The sequence below is a fragment of the Cannabis sativa genome, chromosome 6 (genome assembly GCF_029168945.1).
Source record: "Cannabis sativa cultivar Pink pepper isolate KNU-18-1 chromosome 6, ASM2916894v1, whole genome shotgun sequence".
Lineage (NCBI taxonomy): Eukaryota > Viridiplantae > Streptophyta > Magnoliopsida > Rosales > Cannabaceae > Cannabis > Cannabis sativa.
The window spans coordinates 8,541,811-8,567,905 of NC_083606.1; the positions used below are offsets into that span (position 1 = coordinate 8,541,811).

At 32.8% G+C, this 26,095-nt stretch overlaps 3 protein-coding genes across 4 annotated transcripts; 2 read left to right on the top strand and 1 right to left on the bottom strand.

Annotated features, from left to right (window-relative positions):
* Positions 1 to 1,802: 1,802 nt before the first annotated feature.
* LOC115712260 (uncharacterized) lies at positions 1,803 to 4,687 on the bottom strand. The gene is made up of 5 exons (XM_061117758.1): positions 4,552 to 4,687; positions 3,740 to 3,817; positions 3,104 to 3,222; positions 2,428 to 2,875; positions 1,803 to 2,138 (listed from the first exon to the last, which is right to left on the bottom strand). Exons 3-4 carry the CDS (start codon positions 3,206 to 3,208, stop codon positions 2,429 to 2,431), a joined length of 552 nt encoding a protein of 183 aa, XP_060973741.1. The 5' UTR covers positions 3,209 to 3,222; positions 3,740 to 3,817; positions 4,552 to 4,687; the 3' UTR covers positions 1,803 to 2,138; position 2,428.
* Positions 4,688 to 4,861: 174 nt separating this feature from the next.
* On the top strand, positions 4,862 to 7,518 carry LOC115695921 (uncharacterized). Of its 2 annotated transcripts, none has more exons than XM_030623017.2 (5): positions 4,862 to 5,208; positions 5,316 to 5,376; positions 6,016 to 6,120; positions 6,629 to 6,974; positions 7,248 to 7,518. In XM_030623017.2, exons 1-5 carry the CDS (start codon positions 5,068 to 5,070, stop codon positions 7,267 to 7,269), a joined length of 675 nt encoding a protein of 224 aa, XP_030478877.1. In that variant the 5' UTR covers positions 4,862 to 5,067; the 3' UTR covers positions 7,270 to 7,518. The 2 variants fall into 2 exon arrangements, with proteins under 2 accessions (XP_030478877.1, XP_030478876.1); XM_030623016.2 differs by having other exon boundaries at positions 4,956 to 5,208; positions 6,626 to 6,974.
* A 4,033-nt stretch (positions 7,519 to 11,551) lies between these two features.
* LOC115725596 (uncharacterized) lies at positions 11,552 to 16,113 on the top strand. Its single transcript, XM_030655178.2, has 6 exons — positions 11,552 to 12,145; positions 12,455 to 13,136; positions 13,934 to 13,991; positions 14,092 to 14,175; positions 14,563 to 14,704; positions 15,326 to 16,113. Exons 2-6 carry the CDS (start codon positions 12,644 to 12,646, stop codon positions 15,695 to 15,697), a joined length of 1,149 nt encoding a protein of 382 aa, XP_030511038.1. The 5' UTR covers positions 11,552 to 12,145; positions 12,455 to 12,643; the 3' UTR covers positions 15,698 to 16,113.
* Positions 16,114 to 26,095: the final 9,982 nt, after the last annotated feature.

The following is a 26,095-nucleotide window of genomic DNA, read 5'->3' on the forward strand; positions in this document are numbered from 1 at the left end:
AAATCATGATATTTTTTAAAGTGTTAGGACTATTAGTGAATATTACAGAAGATAAAGCCAAAATATATGCATATTGTTAAAAGAAAAAGCTTAATAAACCCTTTAAAAAGAAATGGATAAGAAAAAATACAAAAAACTTTCCAAATATCATTTATTTTGTTTGAGAAAGAAAAGTATAATAATAAGTTTTAAACACTATTTTTTTTTTAAAAAAAAAAGTCTTTGTTTCTTTGCACTTTGATGTTCAAAATTTTAAACAACATGCCTTAAAAATAAGGTAAACAATATTTCATTAGATAAACAACATGTGTTAATTTAGGTAAACAAAGTGCTTCAAAATAAGGTAAACAACGTGTCTTAAAATAAGGTAAACAGCGTGCCTTAAAATAAGGTAAACAACAACGTGCCTAAAGTACGGTAAACAACATGCCTTATTTAGACACGCTGTTTACCTAAATTAAGGCATGTTGTTTACCTTTTTATTATTTGAATATTGCACAAAAATATTAAAATATTAACTATTTACCTAAATTAAGAATTTCGTCTGAGAAGTGAAGGAAAGAGAACGGCTATACGCATATTGTAGAAACAACTTTGCTATTGGGCACCACTTTTGCCCAGTAATTTTTATAGGTGGCATCCCACGATTGGTTAGCAATATATTTTTAAAAAAAATTCTTGTGTGATACCGAGGAGAGTGCAAGACAATAAAGCTTTAAATTTTTTATTATTTAATTATAATTAGCTAAACTTTTATGAAAAAAATCAATAAATATATAAAGATTAAAATAAGTATATGTATATGAGTTGTCACTAAAAAAAGTCATGATTTTTTATAAAAATTTAGGACAATTATTGAATATTGCAGAAGATAAAGTCAAAATATATGCACAATGTTAAAAAAAAAAAGCATAATAAATCCATTAGAAATAAATGGATAAGAAAAAATACAAATAACTTTCCAAATATTATTTATTTTGTTTGAGAAAGAAAAATATAATAATAAGTTTTAAACACTATTTTTTTTAAAAAAAAAAAATCTTTGTTTCTTGGCACTTTGATGTTCATAATTATTTCATTATCAACAATTTGCAATGTAATTTAAAATAACAAATAATAATTTATTTAAAATTTTAAATAACGTGCCTTAAAATAGGTAAACAATATTTCATTAGATAAACAACATATGTTAATTTAGGTAAACAACGTGCCTTAAAATAAGGTAAACAATATTTCATTAGATAAACAACATGTGTTAATTTAGGTAAACAACGTGCCTTAAAATAAGGTAAACAATGTTCCTTAAAATAAGGTAAACAACGTGCCTTAAAATAAGATAAACAACGTGCCTTATTTAGATTTAGGTGTTTACCTAAAAAGTCATCCAATATTAGGTCAACAAATTGCCTTAAAATAAGGTGAAAAAAGCATGTTTTTTTTAGGTAAACAACATGCGTTAATTTAGGTAAATAACGTATCTAAAATGAAATAAACAACATGCCTAAAATAAGGTAAACAATATACCTTAAATAACTTAAACTATGATTACTACCCTAAAACATATATTATATTGTTATTTGTCTAATTTTTATAAATGATTACATAAATAATTGATGACAATGTTGTTTTAATAAAGTAAGAGGATGACATTAAACAATTGTTGAAATATAGGCATTTCTCTAAACATTGCACATGAAAAAAAATTATGTTCTTACAATTTTGAAACCATATAGTATAAAAATGTCAATATTAGCTCCTACAAAGTAAGCATCATAATATATTTATATCATCAAAAACAGAAATGCGAACCAAATGTGTAAAAATTAAAATGAAAAGGTATGTCTACAGTCTGAAAAAGTGTGGTCAAATATTTGATTACAATAAAGCTCATGCATCAAAAATGTTCAGCAATTACAATCCAACAAGAAAATAAAAAACAAATCAATAAAGCTCTGCTATCTTTGCTTCTTCAACTGATACATATTATTATTAATTTCAAGTCTAAAACATAAAGCTATATATGTTCAAGCAACATGCTCAGCGGGAATTGTAGAGTCTATGCAATTGGCCTTGATGGAGATTACCAAGTGACCCCCAACTTTTAAAAAGTAATTATCATTCAATGCTAGAATCCTTGCCTGCAAAGTTGATCAATACTTGAGATACAAAAGAATACAGGAAGTATCAACCATGCTTTCCTCCAATGGTTGAGATTAGAAGACAGTTATTCATTCATGATTCATTGTAGTTCACATTTATGTTTAATCAAATGATTATAATTCTCATTTTCCACATTGCCAAACCAAACTTAATAGAAGGAAAAGGCTGACAAACCAAATAGCAAATAACAGAGTATGATGCAAGCCTAAATCTATATGTGTTTAAGCAACAGAGTATGTCAAATATTTGATATTTCTTTAGCCTTACTTTAGAATTGGTTTGTTGTGTGGTTGCAACTTTTTTTATTGTTGTCCAATATTCCACTATTTCCACATGTCATCGTTCGACGTCGACCACGCTTGGCATAGTCTCCAATTCCTTCTCCTCTTCTTTTCTTAGGACGTCCTGGTTTAACTTTGAATTCAGGAGGCTTGATGCGGTCTTCTTTAATTTCATCTGGGGTGTTCCAATCCTCTTTATTTGGAAGAGGGTTAACTGAACCTGCATATGTTTCCAACAAAACAGATTTGCTATACCACTCAGAGCAAAACTTGTATTTATCAAAATGATTCGCATCGATTGCTGCAATGGCGTGAGCACATGGAATTCCCTCTAGTTGGAATTCCTTGCAAGAGCATGAGTTTTCAGTCAGATCAACAATGAAGGTTGTGTCACCATAGGTGACTTGATATTTGAACATATCTATTTTATCAACCTGTGAAACAAATTAATTATTAAGTAAAACATAAAAGCATAGTTATTTGGAATGTAAAAATTGTTACAGGTCGTATAGAACGAGTTAGCCATAAGAAGGTTATCCACAATAGCATAGAATAATATAAACCATGCAATAATTTCATTTCAGCAATATTCAATTTAAAATATATGTTGTGAAATAAACCAAATTTCGATTCAAATTGAGCAAGTTGTGTATCTTATCTACCAAATCCAAAAATTTTATATCTTTATGCACCATTAGGAGTTTGATTTCATGATCAACATATTTGTTGTGTGCATTCCATCTTCCGTTAAATACTATGTACAACATCCTTGATTCTATTTCTGCAATATTAGAATTATAAATTCAATTAGTCTTTTCCTTTACATCAAAAATAATTCGAGAAGGCTCCATCAATTCCAACCAAAAATAATGAACATTACCCAAGCATGAAAATTCAATAACCAATCAAAGCTGAGAAAGAACAAAATAGCTATAAAATAAAATAGCACATTGAAATAGATATTTTATAAGAATTCTTGCAATAAACATGTGAAGTTAATGAGGAGAACAACCAAATCAGTATACCAATATACCTTCAAAAGGCTCATTTTATATAGCAATACACAGAAAAAGCCAAATCATTACAGCATAGGAAGAAAGAAAAGTGCCAATTAAATTGGCTACTGTGAAATGACATGAAAACATTGTCAACACACGAAAAAAAAGTCTGTCTCAAGCTCAACAAAAAGTTCAGACCATACATTGGTGTACCTCAGAACCATTATCAAACAACTGACCAACCCCATGTCCATACAAAGCTAAAATAGATAACAATAAGAAAGCTAAAAAAACACCAACCTGAGGTGACCAAATCCTCCAGTGAACCAAGAGCAAACCCAAGCAAAGGAAAAGATGTGGCTGAGCCTTCAAAAGAAACTGGTTATCATGACAAAGCCCCAATGAGGCAATTCATCGAACAAGTGAGTTGCAATAATAAAAGAGTGATCATTAACAAATTATTAACACATATGGAATCATTAACAAATTAACACCAATGATGATGATAATAATAATCCCATCAAATCAAAATCCAAAGCTGATGCAGAAACTCTTAAAGAAAAATTCCCAAGACTTAATATTGGTGAAACGGAAGGAACAATATTAGTTAATTAATATACACAAGAAAACTAGGAATTAATTAACAATTTCAACTTGAGAAATGAAAAGCACCAACCAACCTTGAAAGAGTATACGTAGGTACGTAAATTGGGGAAACCTAAAGACCATTGTCACTCTATCGTGACAAAAAAAACAGTGGTCCCAACTTATGTTATGACAACATTCTCTAGTAAGTAATAGATTTATCAAAATGGTCTAGTGTGACGACCTCTGGCTCGGCCACAGAGAAGGGCATTTCTGGGAATTGGATATTCATCTCATAATGATGAACGAGCCCAGATTTTTTAGACGATTTTATAATTTCTATTAGTTATTTCAACAAACACTTAAAAAGCATTATATTTTCATAAAATGGTCAAACTGAATACACACAAACTTATTCATATGAACATAGGTCTTACAAACTAGAATATAATAGAAGATTGAAAGAGGGAGAAACAAGATCTAGAAAAAGAAACTAATACTAATTCAGAATGAAAAGAGAAACTTACATACCTTCAAATAGCTAAGGACATTGGCTTTTGCGGTTGCGGTTTCAAAGGTGTAATGTTTTTTTCGGTGGTGGTGGAGGCTGAGGGCCGCTGAAGATGCCAGAGGAGGCTGATCGACGATGGCTATGGCAGACTGCAGTTGCTATGGTGGAATTCGAAGTGGCTGCATTGAAGACTGAAAAGAATTTGATAGATATTTGAGGGTATATTGGGTAATTCAATTATAAAAGAAGGTATATTTTAACTAAATTTATTCTGCATGTATTTTTAGTTAATTCAATTATAAAAGGGGCACTTATCAACTTCTCCCTAAATAAAGCTTAAGAACCCATTACAGATGTAACTCGTTAAGGCCTATTAAGGGCCCGGAAAAAGGCCCATATTACGGCCCAATATACATATCACAGTCATGTAACTACGTTTTCGTTTCAGTGTCGGAGTGGGGAGTCTCAGCTCAGCGAGAAGAAGTAAAGAAGAAGCAAAAGGGATTTTTGCTATTTGAGCAGAGAACCAAAAATGGTGGGTACGAATCTCAAGGCAGAAACAATGGCTTTGATGGACAAAAGAACTGCCATTGAGACCGATATGAACCTCATCATAGATACCCTCTGTAAGCCCGGCGGCCCAGGTCTTTCCGGCAATCTAGTCGACTCCGAGGTCGTTCTTTTCCCTTCTCTCTTTATCTCATAATTTATTTATTGTTCTTCATAATTTATTAACGATCATGGGTTTTAAACTTTTTCTTTAATCTTGTCAATCTGTAGGGTTTTCCTCGGTCTGATATTGATATCCCAGTCGTGCGAGCAGAAAGGTCTCGTCTTTCTGGTACAATGCTCTCTCCTCTTAGTCTTATCATTTAGTAACAAGTTCAATCTTATTTGGTCTTGGGTTGATGGAAGTTAATGATGGTGAACTCTAATTTGATTTTTGAGTAGTTTTTTGTAAGTGCCCACATGTGAGTTTGCATTTTTGGCTGCTTATGCAGAATTTAACATTATCATGTATTTGAAGTGTTTTGTAAAAATAGCCTTTAAGGTTGCTAAAACGATCATGAATTACATTGTGCGACTATAAACTACCATTATGGTCGCATAACGATAAAAGATTTACACTGAGCGACCATTAGTTGGGTAGAGTAAATTAAGTAAGGTTATTTTGCAAATTTGTATTTCACATTGTTAGTTTGGCAAATTTCACATTTGGATAAACTCCAACTAAATTTACACTTGCAAGTAATCACATTCACATTAGAGATCAAAAGGTATAAAACCAAATTGACGTATGTTACATTAGGGATTTATCTATGTAAGTGTATTTACTTGATTTGACATGATTTTCATTTTCTATGTAGTGATAGTATTTTGCAGCAGAATGCATTGACAATATTAGATTTTGGAGATGCTTTGATACCTTAATAATAGTTTGTTGTCTTTCTTTCTTTTTTTCTTATTTTTTTACTTGAAGAGTTGCGAAATGATCACAAGGAGATTACTGAAAAGATAAACAGAAATATAGAAGTTATGCATTCTGCAAGGCTCGCTCCAAAAGCTTCGTCTGCCAAAGAATCGGGTATGGCTGAATTTCTCGAGATTTTTTCTGGTTCTATTTAGAGAATTATCCAATGGAAGAAATGCTGCTAATGTGCTACCATGCAAGAAAATAGGAAATAAATATGTAACTTATGATTATGACTGGAGTTCACATTTTACAGTATCTACAGTAATCATTTCAAAGCATTTTTCAAAAAAAGAAAATTTCAAAGCATATTGCTGTGTCATAACATGACATGACTTGGCTTGTGTTTTCTTTTGCCCTTTTTAAACCAAATTTATTTATTTTATTTTATTTTGATAAAATAAGAAAAATAACTTTGTTGCTAATGGTGTTTGATTGTTTTCTTATTGGGTAATGTCAAATATTGTCTCACCTTAAAACACCACGGTTGAAGCATTACATATGCAGAATGACAAGTATAGATGGGTTTGCTTAATTTGCTCTTTTTTTTAATAACTTCATATTCTAATATTTTTTAATGGATGTGGATAAGGAGCTTAATGACTACATTTTTATCTAGTAGGTTTCGATGAGGGGTCAGATAACAACACCTCCTTGACTCCCAATGATGTTACATCAACACCCACAAGCTCGTCTAATGCCATGGATGTGGATATGACAGTTAGGATACCCTTTGCAATGGTTGATGAAATAGCTGATGCATCTCCAGCAGCAGAAGATGGTTTACAACTTGGAGATCAGATTATGAAGTTTGGGAATGTGGAAGCTGGTGATAATTTGCTGCAGCGACTTGCTTCAGAAGCTCAGAGCAATCAGGACCGTGCAGTTCCTGTTGTCCTTATGAGGCATGGTGCTGTCATCAACACGACAGTGACACCACGAACATGGCAAGGCCGTGGTTTACTTGGGTATGCTTTCCTATTATTTTTGCCTTATGTTAAGAATAATATTCTTTGCAAGTATTGGTCTGCAGTCTGGTTTTTCTTTTTCATGGATATGTATTGTCCTTCTGTTTTCTTACACACACATTGAACCATTACTTAGATTTTATTATTAGTGCTGCTTTTTCTTTACCAATTCTTTTCTTTGCACAACAAAACTAACCTGTAGTCCACTCTCATATACTCTAAACAGAAAATTTACTGTATTTTACTAATTGTTTGGTTAATTGATGCTTGCAGATGCCATTTCCGGATATTGTAATGGGTTATGCTTTTCATTTTCATGAGCTGGCAGATGCATTATAGTTGGTTTTGTTTTTATCAAGTTTCTAGACAACCTCAAATGCTGATATGGACTTTCCAGATTCTTTCTCTCTCTTCCTTTGCATCTAATGTTGGTATGTGATAGTATATAACTTATTTTGGCAATCTTGTAAAGATTTGCATATCATAACCCCAATATTTGATACAATTTCTTTTTCATGAAATGCAAGTGAACCATTGTGGGGTACTAGTTTCTCTTTTTTGGCTTTTATTGTGTTGTTTAATTTTGTTGTGCAATCATTGGATATTGTATGCTGTGTGCTCTCTATTTTATGCAGTGTGCTCCTGTGGCTGTGTTTTACTTTCAAATGCTGAGTTCATTTGATTTGTTGAATACTAAAAAGTACGATATTTGTAATCTAAAGTGGGGTCACTAGTTAGGAATCCATCACTGTGAATTGTGCTTTTTACCTCTCAATTACTTTCTTTTAACGAATACAGTTTAATTCCTGAGAACTTCTTTTTCAGCCCAAAAGGAAAACTCTCTTGACATATTCGATTTTGTGATCAAATGACTTTTGACTTTTGAAGCTTATATTAGTTATATATGTATTATATTGTCATGTAGTAGTGTTGTTATACTTGTAATGACTAACTTTGTTGGTAGATCAATGGCCAATTCTCATAATCACCAACAAAAAAGGCTTTTTAACATGCCTCAAATAAAATACACAATAAAGCTTAGTTTATAACCTTTGGCTTCCATTCTTTTTTCATTTCCTATATCCCCATATTATTGTTATTATTATTATTATTATTATTATTTCTTCTTTGGTTAACCTGGTCCCCATTATTAATGTGAGCATTGATTACTAAATATTTGTTGGTAGACAGATAACGTATCCTCACTCTATAGCTACACACCTACAATGATGAATGTATAATCTTTGTGGTCACTCTATACACTTATCCTGAAAATATATCACAAGGTTATGACCTTTTTTTTAACCTTACTATTTCTCTACTAAATGTAGCAAAGTAAATCAGTTTCACTTCTTCAGGTGGGTTTTTTTTTTTTTTTTTTTTTTTCACTTTTCAGTAGTATAACTTTGAACTGAGATAAAATAGCTGTTATATTCACAAGGACATACAGTATGATTTTGATGTGTAGTAGATTACACTATTCTTAAGCAATCTCTTGCACACTTTGATATCATACAAAGTTACTTGAGAAAGAAAATAATAACAATAATGTAAAGTCATAATGTTTTTTTGGGGGTTACCCCTTGTCATGATTTGAACTTGTGTAAAGGGTTTTTAATTTCATTTCTTCTCTTAACATTTTCATCTCATTCATACTTTATAGCTTGGCATGTTGTTCATTGAAGGAATATTAGATTTTTACACTTTTGGAATTGTTGCATTGAGAAGCAACAATTGCTTTACTTATTAGTTTTACATTAATGACCAATTGCTTCACTTATTATAGAGCCAAATATAGACTATAATAATAATAATGATAGTAAAGTTGTTTGCAACAGAATGATTATATTTATATGCATAAAAAATAAAGTTTCTGGTAGAAATTGGAAAAAGACCAATAGTAACAGGCCAGCAGTCTCTTTCAACCAAGATCAACAGTGAAATCTCTCTTTCCTCACCTTACTGTTCTAAACAGTAATTACACAATAGAGAGAATAATATTTATGTATTTCTTTTACTCTGCAACTTTAGTGCATGTTTGGCATCATAACTAAAAAATTGTTTTTTGTTTTTAAAAACAGAAAATTGTTTTTTGAAAACAATTTGGCGTGTTTGGCATTGTTTTTTGAAAACAGTTTTCAGAAAACAAAGTTACAAAAAATAAGAATTTTGAAAACAACAAAATGTTGTTTTCTGTTTTAAAAACCAATTCACTTTTGGTTAATATTTTTTTTTTCAAAACACTAACCAAACGTGACTTGTGTTTTAAAAACTTCAAAAAGTGTTTTTTGTTCTCATTTCTAAAAACAATTTTTTGAAAACGAAAAACAGAAAACAATACCAAACATGCTCTTATCTTTTTGTAGTCTTTTGTTTCATCACTTTTATGTTGTACCACTAATCTTAGGTTTAGTCAATCAAAACCAAAGTTTGACAGGTTTACTATTTTTTATAATCAATATGAACCAATATTATCATCTTAAATTATAATTAAGATCTTTGTTCCCGGAATTTTGACATATACTAAATTATGCTCTCTGAACTTTTAAGGTCGTTAAAAATGCCCTTTGAACTATTGAGATTGTTTGTTGGATTTAAGGATTTTTTTTTTCTAATTCTAGTAAAAAAGTCTAACATGGATGACAGTTCAGGGGATATAATTTAATACATATCAAAGTTCGAGGGGTATGATTTGGTAGATATAAAAGTCTGGGAAGCATGGTTTAGTACATAAACAATCACTGAAATAGTAAAATTGAATGAAATTAGACAAAAGTCCTTAAATCTAACAGGGGTATTTTTAACGACTTTAAAAGTTCAATGGACATAATTTGTTACATGTCAAAATTTAGGAGGCAAAAATCCTAATTAGCTGTTATCTTATTACCAAAGTCTGCAAAATAATACTTGAAGATCACTTAAAAATTGCTAAAATGTTGTATTTTATGTATTTTGATTTACCTTAGCTACTTCAATTTTATAATGGGTTTTACATATATGTATTAATGTATATAGATACTTTTAAATTGTCATTAATTTTATAAAGTTGAAAATGAAAATAAGATGACATTATCATGGTATAAATTTAGGTGTATATTCCTTGAAAACTATTTGTATATAGTACACTCTTTTTTTTTTAAGCTAAGAGTGCCCCTACAAGATGGCTATAATTACCTAAAATATATTCATAGTTGTTATATGGGGGAAGGATGTCTTGTATTCTAATGACAAAAACAAAATACCCTAAGCAAAAAAACAAAAATAAATATTAAATAAATAGTGCCATGCCATCACAAGTATTATATACTATTTTAGTTGTTTAGTGATGAAGAAAAATCAATCAAATGGCAAGGTACCTGAAAGAAAGTGAAGACAAATATATAATTAGACATTGAGCCTCTCAAAAGAAGTTTATATATTTATATATATATTTTTTGTAATTTTTGTGAAAAGAAGTTTAAATTATACAGTTAAACTTAAATCTGTATAATTCTACATAGTTTGAAAACGTTTCAGTAAAAGCACAAATGATATTTGATCTTTTTTTTTCCTTTTGAAAAAAAGAAGTAAAAAAAATAAATGTGTAGAGGGAGTAATATAGTGGTGTCCATTATTGAAAAAGAGTAAAATAAATAAACTTTAAAGGGTGTTTACTTTTTTTTTTTGTCATGGGGAAACATCTAACTTTAAACATAATTATAATTATAGTAGGTATTTTACCTATTTTTTTTTTAAATTTGGGGAACAAAATTTTTTTGAGTGTTTGTTATAAATATTTAAATTTTCAAAAAAAAAAAAAGAAAACAAATTCAATAGTTGTCATAATTATAATGCACATAATAATTAAAAAAACATTTAGAGTTCGTTATATTAAATTATGTTAAGTGGTATGTTATATATTATTATATTAAATTAGGTTATATATATTTTTTATAATGATGTTTTTTATAATATATATTATAGGGATTATTTTATAACTACACTGAAATAATAAAAAATTACAAAAATACGATTTTATGGAATTTTAAATATTTTTACGATTTTTTTGATTTTATTTACAGAAAATACGGTTTTTTTATGTTGTACTATTGGTAATTTGTTGTTAATTTTTTGTTATCTGTATGTTATTTTTTATTATTATTTTAATAATATTTAAATATTCTTTTCATGTTACATTTATGTAATTTTTTTATTATTTTTATAAAAAATTATAAAAATATATAAAAAAATTTAAATATAAAAATGTAATTTTTTTTTTTAAAAAAATAGTGCCTTATGTTAATATTATAATATATAAAAATTAATGTTAAACATAATAATAAAAATAGATAAAAATACGAAATATAGTAATAATAGTAATATACAATTCAGTATGGTATGTACCAAACGGACGTTTAGTTGTATTTTTTTAAGTGTTAAGAAGATTTCTATAAAAAAACAAAAATGGTGGCCAAGTGTAACATTTTCCAAAATATATTTACAGAATATATTGTCATTTTCTGTAGGAGATTATTATTATTATTTGAAAATGTAATTTACCACAATAAAAGAAAAACATAGTAACCGGTAATAACCGGTCATCAACGACAAACAAAGCTCAATCCTTTTCACACTCTCTCTCTGTCTTTCATTCATTGGCACTTGGATTTTCTATACTCAAAACTTTCTCTCTCTATTTTCTTGCGTTTTCTCGGGAAAATTTCCCTTAGATCGAAGGAAAAACCCCTCACTAACTCTCCTCCTCTCGGCCATTGCCTCCTGCCATAAAACCTTCACTCTACTGCATTTTCTCCGGTTTTTTTTTTTCTCTTTCCTTTTCTTTTTCTCGGAAAAAGTATGGGAATGGCAAAGAGACACGCTATACTGTCAGCTTTTCTCTCTCCCATGTGTGAGTGAGAGAGACACTGAAAACGGCACAGTTTCACTACACATTCCCACTTTTCTTCTTCTTCTTCTTTTCCCTTTTTTTTTTTTCTTTTTGGGTTTTTGGTTTTTGAAAGAGTGTATAGTCAGAACCCTTCTCTCGTTTTTCCACGAATGCAGAATGGGAATCTCTGTGTTTCGAGGCTCTTCGAAAGCTCATTTTCGTTTTAGCTTTTTATTATTATTATTATTTTTCTGAATTAGCCCAGTTCAGCATATAATAAAGTCTCTTCCTTTGGCATCAAAAGGTGAAACCATTTTGCTCTTTTGTTATCTTTTTTCATTTTTTTTCCTTCTGAATTTTCCAACGTTTCTTTTTTTTTTTAGGGGTTTTGGGTTAATTTCAAATCTGGGGTTTTGAAAAGAAAAAAAAAATGTGGGATTTGGGTGAAAGTTACTTATTTTAGCTTAAATGGAGTTTGAGGTTGAATTTTTGTTACTGAAAGTATGAGATCTGTGTTGGCAGCTAAATCTTAAATAGTTCTTTAGTCAGTAATGGATATTACTCCTGGAAGAAGGAAGCATTGGTGATTTTTCTTTTACTGTGGTTTTTGCAGTTGATCTGAGCTTCGAGTACAAGAAGAAGAAGAAGAAGAAGAAGAAAAAATTGGAACTTTAAGTGAATTTCGTTGGTGGGTTTTGGAGATAATGTTGCATACTTGATCAAATTCGTCTTAAGAAATTGAAAGCCATTTCGATAAATTCTTGTTGCTGAGCCAAAAGGGTATTATCCTTTCCTATCAAATATGTCAGGAGCTCCACGAGTAAGGTCCATGAATGTGGCTGATTCTGAGTCCCGGCCTGTGCTTGGTCCTGCTGGAAACAAAGCCGGGTCATGGAGTACGAGGAAACCCACTTCAAAGACACTGAGAAAAGTAGACAAATCACCTGAAGAGGGTGCTACATTGGCTGAGGAGAAGAAGACCCGTCAAATGTCTTCTTCTTCCACCACTACTTCTCCTAAGCCTCATTCTTCCAATGTTCCTTCGGTCCTTCGCCGGCACGAGCAGCTACTTCATTCTAATCTTTCCTTGAATGCTTCATGTTCTTCTGATGCTTCTACAGATTCCTTCCATAGTAGAGCATCAACAGGGAGGTTGACTCGGTCGTATAGTACAGGGAGTAGGAGGAAGCAGTATCTTTCCAGGACTAGAAGTGTTGCTTCTGATGGAGGGTTGGATTCTCTGCCTGGTGATTCTCAGCAGAAGAAGAGATGTTCATGGGTGACACCTAATACAGGTATGCTTTATTCCTTGGATTCAAATTATGAAGTGTTTGACTTTGTAGATTATTTGTAGAGCTGGTAATATGAACTTTGTACATATGGCATTGGATTTAATTATAATGATATGCATTGATTGAGCTATACCAAATTACAAGTTGTGTGTACTTGTAAGTTTGATTCATCATAAGCAAGTAACTAAATTCCATCATATATGACTACCATACCATCCATTGCATTTTTGGTCTCACCTTGGCTAAATGGGTTTTGATCTAGTGGGGGTAATGTCCCAAGTTGGATTTTAGTGAATGCATATATAAATGTGGTGGAAATTTAATTTGATTAGCACTCTGCTTAGGGTTCAGGCTTTGTGTGTAATTAAAGCTTATTAATAGGTTGGTTTTCTTTCTTTCTTTCTTTTCTTTTCCTTTTCAAGGATGAACTAAGAATCAGGAGAAAAGACTGAAGAAAGTTGTTTAGTAAACCAAGTTGGAAAAAGAAAAGAAAAAAAGCTTGGTCATATTCATAAGTAGAAATTAAATATGAGTTTAAACTGGCTATATCAATCTCAATTCAAGTTGTGATCATCCCCTCTCATTGTTTATTAATTTTCTTTTTCTTTTTGTTGAAATTAATGAATGAATTTGACATATTGAAAATTAGTTATGCAATGTAGAGATATGTTATCTTAATGCTAGTTAGAATCTATGACACCTCCCCTTACTTTGGATTGCTGAGATGAATTGGGTGTTTTAACAAGCCTTTCCTTGAAGCTGTCTAATTTTCTAACTGAGTTTTCGTTTGTTCGTTACAGAGCCATGTTATGTTGATTTCCACGATGAAGAATGGGGGGTTCCGGTACACGATGATAAGTATGTGCTGATAATTTCTTCACATCTGTATTGATGAAACCAGTCTTCCCTAACCGCTAAATTAACAGTCTGTTTGCTTCGTCTTCTTGATCACATGCAGGAAATTATTTGAGCTGCTTGTTCTTTCAGGTGCATTGGCCGAGCTTACGTGGCCTGCCATATTAAGCAAAAGGCACATTTTTAGGTATTGTTTTATTCATATAGGGCTCGTTTGGAACACCGTATTAGATCGTATTGTATTGTATTGTATTATATTGAATTGGATTATATATCACATTTTTATATAATACTGTGTTAAACTTTAATGTATACTAAAATATTTATATTTAGGTGTCCATAAAAGTTAATACCACATATAGTTTTACATAAAAATATTGCATAAAATACAATTTAATATAATACAATACAATACAATACGACCTAATACGGCATTCCAAACGAGCCCATAAATAGTTAATAAGATTCATCTTTAACAGATTACTTTTAAAGGATATGTAGTAAAAGATATTGGTCCATGTAGTGAATGGACCTGTCTCTCTCTTAGTTACCTCTGACAAACTTCATTTTGCAGAGAAGTTTTTGCAGATTTTGATCCAGTTGCTGTCTCAAAGTTGAACGAGAAGAAGATATTAGCAGCTGGAAGCACTGCAAGCTCCCTCTTGTCAGAGCTAAAATTACGAGCTATTATAGAAAATGCCCGACAAATATCTAAGGTAGACATTTTCTTCTGATGTTATCATAAATTTGAGTTTCTTAAAATGCTATGTATGAGACATCTCTGCAGGCTCTATAAATAGTTGGTTGCTCATATATTCAGTGAAATACAAAATGTGTGGTTAGGATTGGGGAAAAAGAAAGTCAAAATCTTGCGAGATTGATCGGTGTGTCATTTATGTGGAATCATCTTATGCATTGATCTTGATAAAGAATAACCCTTTATTGGCATATTTTTTTAACCTTATATTGACTAGGGACCACATATGCTTGCAGTTGTCTCTACACTACTAGAAATTTAATGACATGAAATAGATGCTTAATGATCACTTGATCAGGTAGGTTAGGTAAAGAAAGTAGTTGAGAATGGTGGTCCTGTATTTTTATAACTCAGCACAACCGAATACTACCGCTCATAGATGTAAACTTTATTATTGTATGGCACTTGACTTGCTTGTGTTATTTGGCTAGTTTTGGATCTCATAGACTTGGCTTGCTTGCAATTATTAAACACTGTATAATGGCTTTTTGAACCAGACAAGTCCACAATGGATGGCATCTTGTTTCGGTAGAATCAGCAATGGAACTAACTTTTTACAGGTTTTGCTAATTGTCATCAGGTCATAGATGAGTTTGGATCCTTTGACAATTACATTTGGAGCTTTGTGGGCAACAAACCTATAGTTAGCAGGTTCCGTTACCAGCGCCAGGTTCCAGCTAAAACACCAAAAGCCGACGTGATAAGTAAAGATCTAGTGAGACGGGGCTTCAGAAGTGTAGGACAAACAGTCATATATTCCTTCATGCAAGTCGCCGGAATCACTAATGACCATCTCGTTAGTTGCTTCAGATTTCAGGAGTGCGTAAATGCAGCAGAAGCAAAGGACGAAAAGGGTACTAAGAATGAGCCTGAAGAGAAGAAAATGGAGAATGGAACCACCGATTCGGATCTATGCATTGCCATTGGTAAACTAAGTTTCAACACAGAATGATAAAAAGAAATAAAACGACAACAACAACAACAACAAACAAAACACCACATGAAGGGTTGAAATTTTCTTGGTGACTTGGTTTGGTGGCAAATGGAGCTATTTGGTGATTGATTAGTATGCTTCAAAAGCTACTTCTATCTTAGTACTGTACAAGGTAGTAGTAGCAAAGGTGATTGATTGTGTATAAAAAAAAAAAATCAAAACTTCATGAATTCTTAAAAGCTTATAAGCACCATGGATTGATTTCTCTACAGAATTAGATTTACTTAGGGGTGGCTTATTGTGTCTAGAGCTTTTAAAGCTTAAATGTACTATTTTTTGTACAGTTAAAAACATGTTTAAAAACCAACTAGACTCTCTTATTATGTCATGTTCTGTAATCAAGATATGAGAAATGAAATTTTTGTTGTGCAAAACCAACCAACCAACCAACCATCACCGTCTGATCTATGAATAATGCATTGTGATGATGACCCTCTTACAGTTGTGAGATGGGGCCCTGATGTCTAGAAAGAGAAGAGTTAATAAGCAGAGGTGTGATGTGATATTGCCTGATGTCTAGAAAGAGAAGAGTTAATAAGCAGAGGTGTGATGTGATATTGTGATAGGTTACTCACACTGATTGGTCAATTTGGTTTTTAATAGGGGTGTACATCAAACCGCCCGCACCGCAAAAAAAATACGGTTTGAAATTCTTCGCGGTGCGGTTGCAGTTTGAATTTTTTCCAAACCGCGCGGTGCGGTGCGGTTTGCAGTTTGGAATTGTTAAACCGCGATTCAAACCGCACCGCACCGCATGTTTTAAAATTTTAATTTTTATATTATTTAATTAAGCCCATACATATGAGCCCAATCCAAGCCCATAAATCTTAGGACAAAATCCATAACTCTTCACAAACCCTCTCTTCTTATCAACAAACCCAAGCCCATACATGTATTGAAATTTGGAGTTAGAAGTTTGTGTTTGTACATTTATATTGTTGTTGAAATTTAATTAGTTTCAAGTTTATTATTTTGATTTAGGTGTGTTGTTGAAACTTTAAAAAGATTATTAACTTATTGTTGTTGTTATAACTTTTATTAGTCTCAAGTTTGTTGTATTTTCTTAAGTGTTTTGGAATAATTATATTAATGATAGTTTAATTATTTTGTGATGACTTCAAAAAAAAATGTGATAGTTCAAACCGCATAAACCGCAGAAACCGCACCGCACCGCATCATTTTTTGCGGTGCGGTTTTTGCAGTTTTTTAGTATTGCGGTGCGGGTGCGGTTTGAAAAATTGGAAAAACCGCATGTGCGGGTTGGTTTGAAAAAATGGTTAAAAACCGCACCACCCGCACCGCGAACACCCTTAGTTTTTAATATGGAAAAGAGGACAATCTCTTATTACAACTTTTTAGTTAATTTTTACTTTCGAAATCACACGTCGAAATATTTTTTTTTTCATAGCGTTATTCGTTATTGTTGAAGTAAACCCCATATTAACCATTCACTGTAAAACCAGAATTTTACAAAGAGATTACAAACAGTGAAAATACTAGGTGGCCTTTGGCCTCTAAATACCTAGGACAGATCAGCAAGTTAGTTAAAAAAGTTTGTCACACTTTTTAACTAACCATTTTTCTCTGTATTCCACTACAATACATATAAAAGGCCAGAAATACAACAACAACATACAACACAATACCAGATCAGAAAAAACAACACAGAAAAATCAGATCAGTACAAGGAAAACTACAACAACAAAATCAGAGCTGAACACAAAAGAGAGATCTGTTTTTTGCAGGAACAAAAGGAGAGACAGATTGGGTTGTTGGAGGATGCTTACAATGGAATAAGCATTGGAACCCAATGTTAGGGTTCGGATTTACCAATCACCAGAAGAGTGTTCATGTAAAGAAAAAGAGGAATTGTTAGTTCTGAAATTTGAGAGAAAAACAGAGAAGAAAATAGAGGAGTAAAATACTGTATATATACACATATATATATATATATTCGGATTACCTCTCAAAACGTTGTACAAAAGCTACTTGGTAAGGACAAGGTAACCAAGGTAGATTTTGTGAATTTTGTGTACTAGGAAAGCATCATAGACTTAAATTTCAAACTGGCACACACAAATCACAAGGTATCTTAGATTATGTTCATTCGGATTTGTGGGGTCCTGAGAAAACCCTAACTTTTGGGGGTAGTGCCTATTTCTTGTCTATTGTTGATGATTATTCTAGGTGTTGGGTTTTATGCCCTAAATAAAACTCTTTACAATCTGATTAGTTATCAATATAAGAAATTTGAAGTGATTAATGTTTGCATGAATTTTACATGCTAATGGTTTAATATGTTTAATATGTTTATTACATTCATACACACAAAATCAGTTAAATCCATATCATATGTTTATTCACAATTACAGTATCGTCAACACAGTGGAATGTGATTGTGATCATATGAATCAAAAGTTTTGGTCCCTGTTTCATCAGTGTTATTGGATTTACACTAATGTGATAATCAACGATGATGTGTACTTACACTTGGAGTAAGTGTTATGTTCTTTCCAGGACATTAGTAAAGTATACTAGTTTCGAATGTATGGAGTATACATTGGACTGGACCGATATTGCAACTAAGTTAAGATATTACAAACTTACCGTTATACATATCTTTCCAAGTCAATATCAGTAGTTGATCTTAAGATTAAGAGAATCTAAATCCTGATATGCTTAGGCTCAACTCAGGAGTGCTATTCATGTTCTTTGATTTATTAGTTAAGCCTACTTTTGGGTCAGGGTGATACGTATATTTTGGGAACATGATAGTATGATTGAGTGGGAGTGCTGAACATAAATATAGAATCTATAGCTTCTACTGGTGTATAGAAGTCAAGTGATGATTCCCTTCGAGCTTAGCAAATAGAAGTAAATGGATGAGCTCTTGTTTAACTGACTAATTATTAGATCACTAAACACCATTTACAGGTAGCTAAGTGTTTTAAGGGGCAAAATACATTGAGGGGTGAGAACGGTAAAGAAATCCCATCTCGATGTAGATCATCTATATAGAGGATCTTTAAATCACAATAAGATTATAACAATGGTTAAATGAGATAGTATATTGATATCGTGGAACATACAATATGCTCTATATAAGTCTGAGAGTGCAATTCTAAGTTCTAAGAGTGGATTCAACGAAGAATTAATAAGTAGGAATTTACTTGGTAAATTTGGTTCACTTATTGGAAGCTCAGCATATAGATCCATGGTCCCCATTCTAGTTGAGAACATTCTGCTTGTAAGACTCATTAATTGATTCGTGATTGATCAATTATAATTCTAAAGTTAGACTATGTCTAATTTTATGAATTTTCACTAAGCAGGGTGAAATTGTAAAGAAAAGAGTTTTTAGGTTTATTTATTTATTAATGGACTTTATATGTCTAATTAATAATTAAATTAAATGACAATATTATTTAATAATCTATTTTAGTTATTAAATAATTAGTTTTGGCATTTAAAAGGTTAGAATTGGAAAATTGGCGTTTTTGAGAAAATAGAGATAAAATTTGATAAAACTGCAAAATCAAGTGAGGCCCATTAAACACCATGGCCGGCCACTTAGATGAGTTTTTTCAAATTAATATTTTCATTATTTTAATGCCAAATAATTCCTAACCTAAACCTAGTAGTTGCCTATAAATAGAAAGTGATGGCTCAGTCAAATACACATCTTTGAATAACCTTTTCTGACAGAAATTTCTCTCTTCAGAAAAACTGAGCCTTCCCCACTTTCTATACCTGGCCGAAACCCTCTCTCCTCTTTTCTCCTTCATCTTTTTCGACCCTAGTGAAAGAGTAAGTGCCCACACACAGCAAGCAGTAACTCAATCATAGATTGGAAGACTGTGAAGGATCAAACTTGAAGAAGAAGGACATTCGGGCTCAGATCTTGATTATACTCTGCGACAGAAAGGATACAAGGGTTAGAGATCTGAGTGGAAGGAGACATTAATTCCGCTGCATCAATGTAAGGTTTTCTTAACTTTATATGTGTTTAATTTATCGTTTTAGAAAGTTCATATTTAGGGTGTTTAAACAACATACTTGTGAGTAGATCTAAGATCCTGGTAAAATAAATATCCAACACTAGGAAGGTTTGGGTTTATCTGTTAAAGCATAAAAATGAGGCTTTTCAAAAATTTGTACATTGGAAATTACTTGTTGAAAACCTAACTAACCGGAAATTGAAAACCCTAAGAACAGATAATGGCCTAGAATTTTGTAATGATGAGTTTACAGGTTATTGTCAAGACAATGGAATCCAAAGGCATAGGACCGTGAGAAAAACTCCTCAACAAAATGGTGTTGCTGAAAGGATGAATAGAACCATATTGAACAAAGCAAGGTGCATGCTTTTCAATGCCGGGCTCGCAAATGGATTTTGGGGAGAAGCAGTTGTAACTGCAACATACCTAATCAACAGAAGTCCCTCTAGTGCAATTGAAGGTAAAACCCCTGAAGAAAGGTGGACTGGTAAACCACCTGACTTGTCTAATTTAAAAGTTTTTGGATGTGCGGCTTATGCACATCAAAGTGTAGGCAAGTTAGAGCCTAGGGCTCTAAAATGTGTGTTTCTGGGTTACCCCGAGGGTGTAAAGGGCTATAGATTGTGGGTAAAAGGGAAAGGAGGTTTCAAAACTCTCATTAGTAGAGATGTGATTTTTCAAGAAAATGATTTTCCTTGTAAAAATACTAATGAGCTTGATGCAGGTTCCACAGAAACTAACCCTGCAGGTACATCTATTGGAGTCTCTCAAACCGGCCCAACTGAAGTGGAACCGAATCCAGATCAGGTGGAACCAATTCAAATGGAACCTCAAGAAGCACCAAATCAGGTGGAACAAGTTCAGGTGGAACATGAAGTTCAAGATGAAGAAGACGGGAATCAGGAAGACCTCACAGAATATCAGCTTACAAGAGATAGAGCTAAAAGAGTCCCTAAACCGAACCAGAAGTACAGTTACAATGTGTGGGATGAGAGTATTGCCTATGCCTATATGTGCAAGCTTAAAGCTGAGATCTATGAGCCACAATCTTATGAAGAAGCACTCAAAGACCGAAACTACAAGGCTTGGTTGAAAGCAATGAAGGAGGAAATGTACTCTCTTATTAAAAATAAGACTTGGAGAGTTGTACTTAGACCCGATGGCAAGAGTGTGGTATCTTGCAAATGGCTTTTCAAAGTCAAGGAAGGGAGAACCGAGGATGAACTGGTAAGGTTCAAAGCGAGATTGGTGGCAAAGGGGTTCACACAGAAAGAAGGGATAGACTTCACAGAAATATTCTCACCAGTGGTGAAATATAAGACAATAAGATTGATGCTCGCACTAGCTACTCAGTTTGACATGGAGATTGACCAAATGGATGTGACCACGACTTTTCTACATGGGGACCTAGAAGAAGACATCTATATGGAGCAGCCAAAGGGGTTTGTGGTTAAAGGCAAGGAAGACCATGTTTGCAAGCTTGACAAGTCTCTTTATGGATTGAAGCAATCCCCGAGACAATGGAACAAACGGTTTGACACCTTTATGACCAAACAAGGGTTTAATAGAAGCTACTATGACCACTGTTTGTATTTTAAAGGTTCGGAAATTACTAAAGTCACTTACTTGCTACTTTATGTGGATGATATGCTAATAATTAGCAAGGAGAGGTCAAATGTCAACAAGGTCAAGGATTTGCTCAAGTCGGAATTTGAAATGAAGGACATAGGTGTGGCTACTAAGATTTTGGGGATCAACATTCAAAGGGATAGAGGCAAAGGGAAACTCATGCTACATCAGGAAGACTATATCAACAAGATCATAGAAAAGTTTTCTATGAAAGATTCAAAGGTTGTTTCACAACCGATTACCAACCAATACCTTATGTCTAAATCTATGTGCCCTAAGACCAAGTTAGAACAAGAAGAGATGGCGAATGTTCCCTACTCTAATGCAGTGGGGTCCATAATGTACTTGATGGTTAGTACCAGACCTGACCTTGCTTATGCAATCAGTGTGCTAAGCAGGTTCATGTCTAGTCCTGGAAAGGAGCATTGGAAAGCCATGAAATGGCTTATGAGATACTTAAAAGGTACATCTATGTTGGGATTGGTCTATCAGGGTCACCAAACACATCAGAACATCGAAGGATTCACTGATGCAGATTATGCGGGGGACAGGGACACTAGAAGATCTACTTCGGCCTATTTTTTCTTAACGGGGGGGGGGGGGAATCGTACTAGTTGGAAAGTACAATTACAGCCAGTAGTGGCGTTGTCCACTACCGAATCTGAATATATAGCTACTACAGAAGCTATTGAAGAGGCTCTATGGTTAAAAGGGCTTATGGAGGAGCTGAAGTTAATGAAAAAGAGGCCTATAATCTACTCCGATAGTCAGAGCAGCATCTATTTATGCAAAAACCCAGTTTTTCATGATAGGACAAAACACATTGAGATAAAATATCACTTTATCAGGGATAAAGTTTCACAAGGACAGATCGGGATAGACAAAGTGCCTACTGAAGTGAATCCAGCAGACATGGGCACTAAGGTTGTGTCCCTCAATAAGTTTAAGCTTTGCTTAAGCTTATTGGGGATTGACACAGGTTGGTGAAACCCTTAATGGGTTCGAGCTAAGACCCTCAGATACACTCTAACAACACAGAAATTACAGTGAACTATTCATATGGGGTTTAGGTGGAAATTGTTGAAGTAAACCCCATATTAACCATTCACTGTAAAACCAGAATTTTACAAAGAGATTACAAACAATGAAAATACTAGGTGGCCTTTGGCCTCTAAATACCTAGGACAGATCAGCAAGTTAGTTAAAAAAGTTTGTCACACTTTTTAACTAACCATTTTTCTCTGTATTCCACTACAATACATATAAAAGGCCAGAAATACAACAATAACATACAACACAATACCAGATCAGAAAAAACTGTTGGAATTTATTTTACCAGGATCTTAGATCTACTCACAAGTATGTTTATTAACATCCTAAATATGAACTTTCTAAAACGATAAATTAAACACATATAAAGTTTAGGAAACCTTACATTGGGTGCAGCGGAATATAATGACTCCTTCCGTTCAGATATCTAGCCCTTGATTCCTTTCTGTAGCAGAGCATTATCAATATCTGAACCTGGATCTCTTTCTCTGAATCTTTGATGCTGAAACTCCTTTGCTGATGATCTTTCTTCACGATCTTCCTCACTATGATTGAGGTATCACTTGATGTGTGTGGGCACTACTCATACACTAAGGATTTCGAAATTATCAAGGAAGAAGAGAGAGAGTGGTCAGCTAAAGATAGGGAGAGAGAAGGCTCAGTTTTTCTGAATAGAAAAAGTCAGAAGAAAAGTGTAATTTTTCTGAAGCCTTCACTATCTATTTATAGCATTCCACTAGGGTTAGATTTGAATTATATGGCATTAAAATAATGAAAAAATCAGTTTAAAAAAGCTACAAAGGTGGCCGGCCATACACTTAATGGATTGGGCCTTGGGCTTTGCAATTTTAACACCTTTTGTATCTGATTTTCTCAAAAATGCCAATTTCCTAATTCAATCATTTAAATGCCAATTCTAACTATTTAATAACTATAAATAATTATTAAATAATATTGTCATTTATCATATTTATTAATTGAACCATACAAAGTATCATAATTAACAAATATGCCCCTATAAACTCTTTCTTTACAATTTCGCCCTTACTTAGTGAAAATTTCACAAATAGACATAGTCTAATTTGAGAATTATAATTGATTAATCAAAACCAATTACATGAGTCTTACAAGCAATATTATCTCAACTAGTGGGGGGACCATGGGTCTATATAACCGAGCTTCCAATAAGTAGATCAAGAATTTAGCACTAAAATTCACTAACTTATTAATTCTTCGTTGAATCCACGCATAGAACTTAGAATTGCACTCTCAGTTATATAGAATGCTCTATATGTTCCACCATATAGACACATCATTAGTTATCCATTGTTATAATCCTAATGTGATCAATGATCCTCTATATGAATGATCTACACTGTAAAGGGATTAAATTACCGTTACACCCTACAATGTATTTATTCCTTAAAACACTTGACCCCGTATAAATGATATTTCAGCTAATGTGAAATGAGTACTCCACCATTTATGTTCTTTTGGTCAAGCTCGAAGGAGATCATCCTTTGCTTACTACTCGCCAGATAGAAGCTATAGATTCCATGTTTATGATAGCGCTCCCACTCAATTGCACTACCGTGTTCCCAAAATGTACGTATCACCCTGACCTAAAAGTAGGCTTAACTAACAAATCAAAGAACACGAATAGCCTTTCAAGATTGAGCCTAATCATATCAGGATTAAGATCATTTGATCTAGGATCAACTAGGCGATATTGACTTGAATAGATATTACGGTAAGTTTAATAAATCTAAGTCAAAGTTCAATATCGGTCCCTTCCGATGCATACTCCATGCATCCAACCTGAGCTTTACTTTAACCAATGTTCTGGAAAGAACATAGTATTTCTCCAAATACAAGTAAACTCTTGTTGTAGATTATCATATCAGTAAAACCCTGTGTCTGATAAATCTAGGAAACTTTATTCACATAGTCATGTTTACTTTCCAATGTGTTGACGGCACAATAAACAGGATCAAGTATGTGAAAAGGGTCTCAGATGAATTTATACATTATGTACATATAATCATGAAATAAATCATGTGAACCATGCAACATTAAATGTTATTTCTGATCTATATTAATAAACAAATCTGATTATATTGAAATGAGTTTTATTTAGGGCATAAAACCCAACAAACTCCCACTTGCACTAATATAAAACAAAAGGTGCGTTTCAAATAATCTCAACACCTTGATATGCAAATCAAGTGTAGTAGTAGTAAACTCCTCGTAATAGGATCTGAAAGGTTGAATTAAACACAACCTTTTCTCCACCATTACTCTTCCTTAATCACAAAATCATTGATAATGTGAAATTCCTCTCTATATGTCTACTCTCTTGGGATACTGGATTCTATACCTTTGGCAACTACTTTTGGTTAATCAGGAAATTAACACTAGTAGTTTAAGGCAATTTGGAATGGTGCCAAAGATGTATAGAACTTTCCTTAGACTGAATAAGTAACTTTCCCGCAGCTTTAACATTCAGTCTCTCTCTGGTAGACTTAGAGAATTCAGATAGGTTTTTACACTTCTCCAAAATCACTATTCCACCCCCAGAGTAATCACCATCTTATCAGAAATATTTACTAGCACATAGGCAAATTTCGAAATCTGATATGGTGTAGTCTAAGAGTTTTAAACACACCCTTATAGACTAACATATAGTTCCTCTTCTTAATCTTAAAATTTACTTGATTGTCTTCCAATGTTCTTCTCCTGGATTAATCTGATACCTACTCATTACTCCCACTCAACAGCAGGTGTCTGGTCTAAGGCATACAAAAGCATATCTAAGACCTCTCACTGTTGATGTAAGAAATTCTTTCATGGCTTTATCTTTTCTGGAATAGTTAAGACTTTTCCTTAGATAAATAAAATCTATACCTAAGAAGTTGTGAAGCTTCTATAGATTGCCATTAGAAAGAAAATGCTTCAGCATCTTACTAAAGTAAGTTGCTTGCATTAGAGTAAGTAATTACCAGGTATACCACAAGCCATAGGTTTAGATAATCTCAAACCTATAATACTAGGAACAAGAAGTTTTGTTAAGTCCATAGAATAGACTTATTAACGAAAATTTCCTTTTATGTCCTTGTAATAGAAAACTTTAGGTCATTCCATGTGAATGGATTAAACCATAGTTCTATTGGCTTTCTTCTTAGTTTCTTATCTTGACAATCCATTACTTGTTTAAACTCACAATGGATTTTAATCACTTGTGTCTCCCAAGTCATAAGAAGGTGAGTTCCTAGAAACTCTCCCACTACGACAAGGTACTGTGAATTATGTCGAAGAAAACTAAATGGTATTGATCTCTTCGGTTGTGACAAGACAACAGAGGCAGTAGGATCATCATATGTTATATAAGATGATAGAACACTTTTGGAATCAAGAATAAATATCTCCTTTATTTGCTACTTGTTTTTCAGACTTAGTCATTTTCTTAGAAAAGTAGTATTTGTTTGAACAAACACTTTCTTATCTATTGACAATGGGATGGTCCACCCCTAATCATTTAGAATAGCTAACAAACCATGGTTAACAGTTCTAGCTTTTCTTAAGATTTTGATTAGGTCATCCATGAATCTGGTAATGATTTACGTTAAGTATACAACCATTACATCATTCTGAAATTGTATTACCATAGAAGGAATTAGGC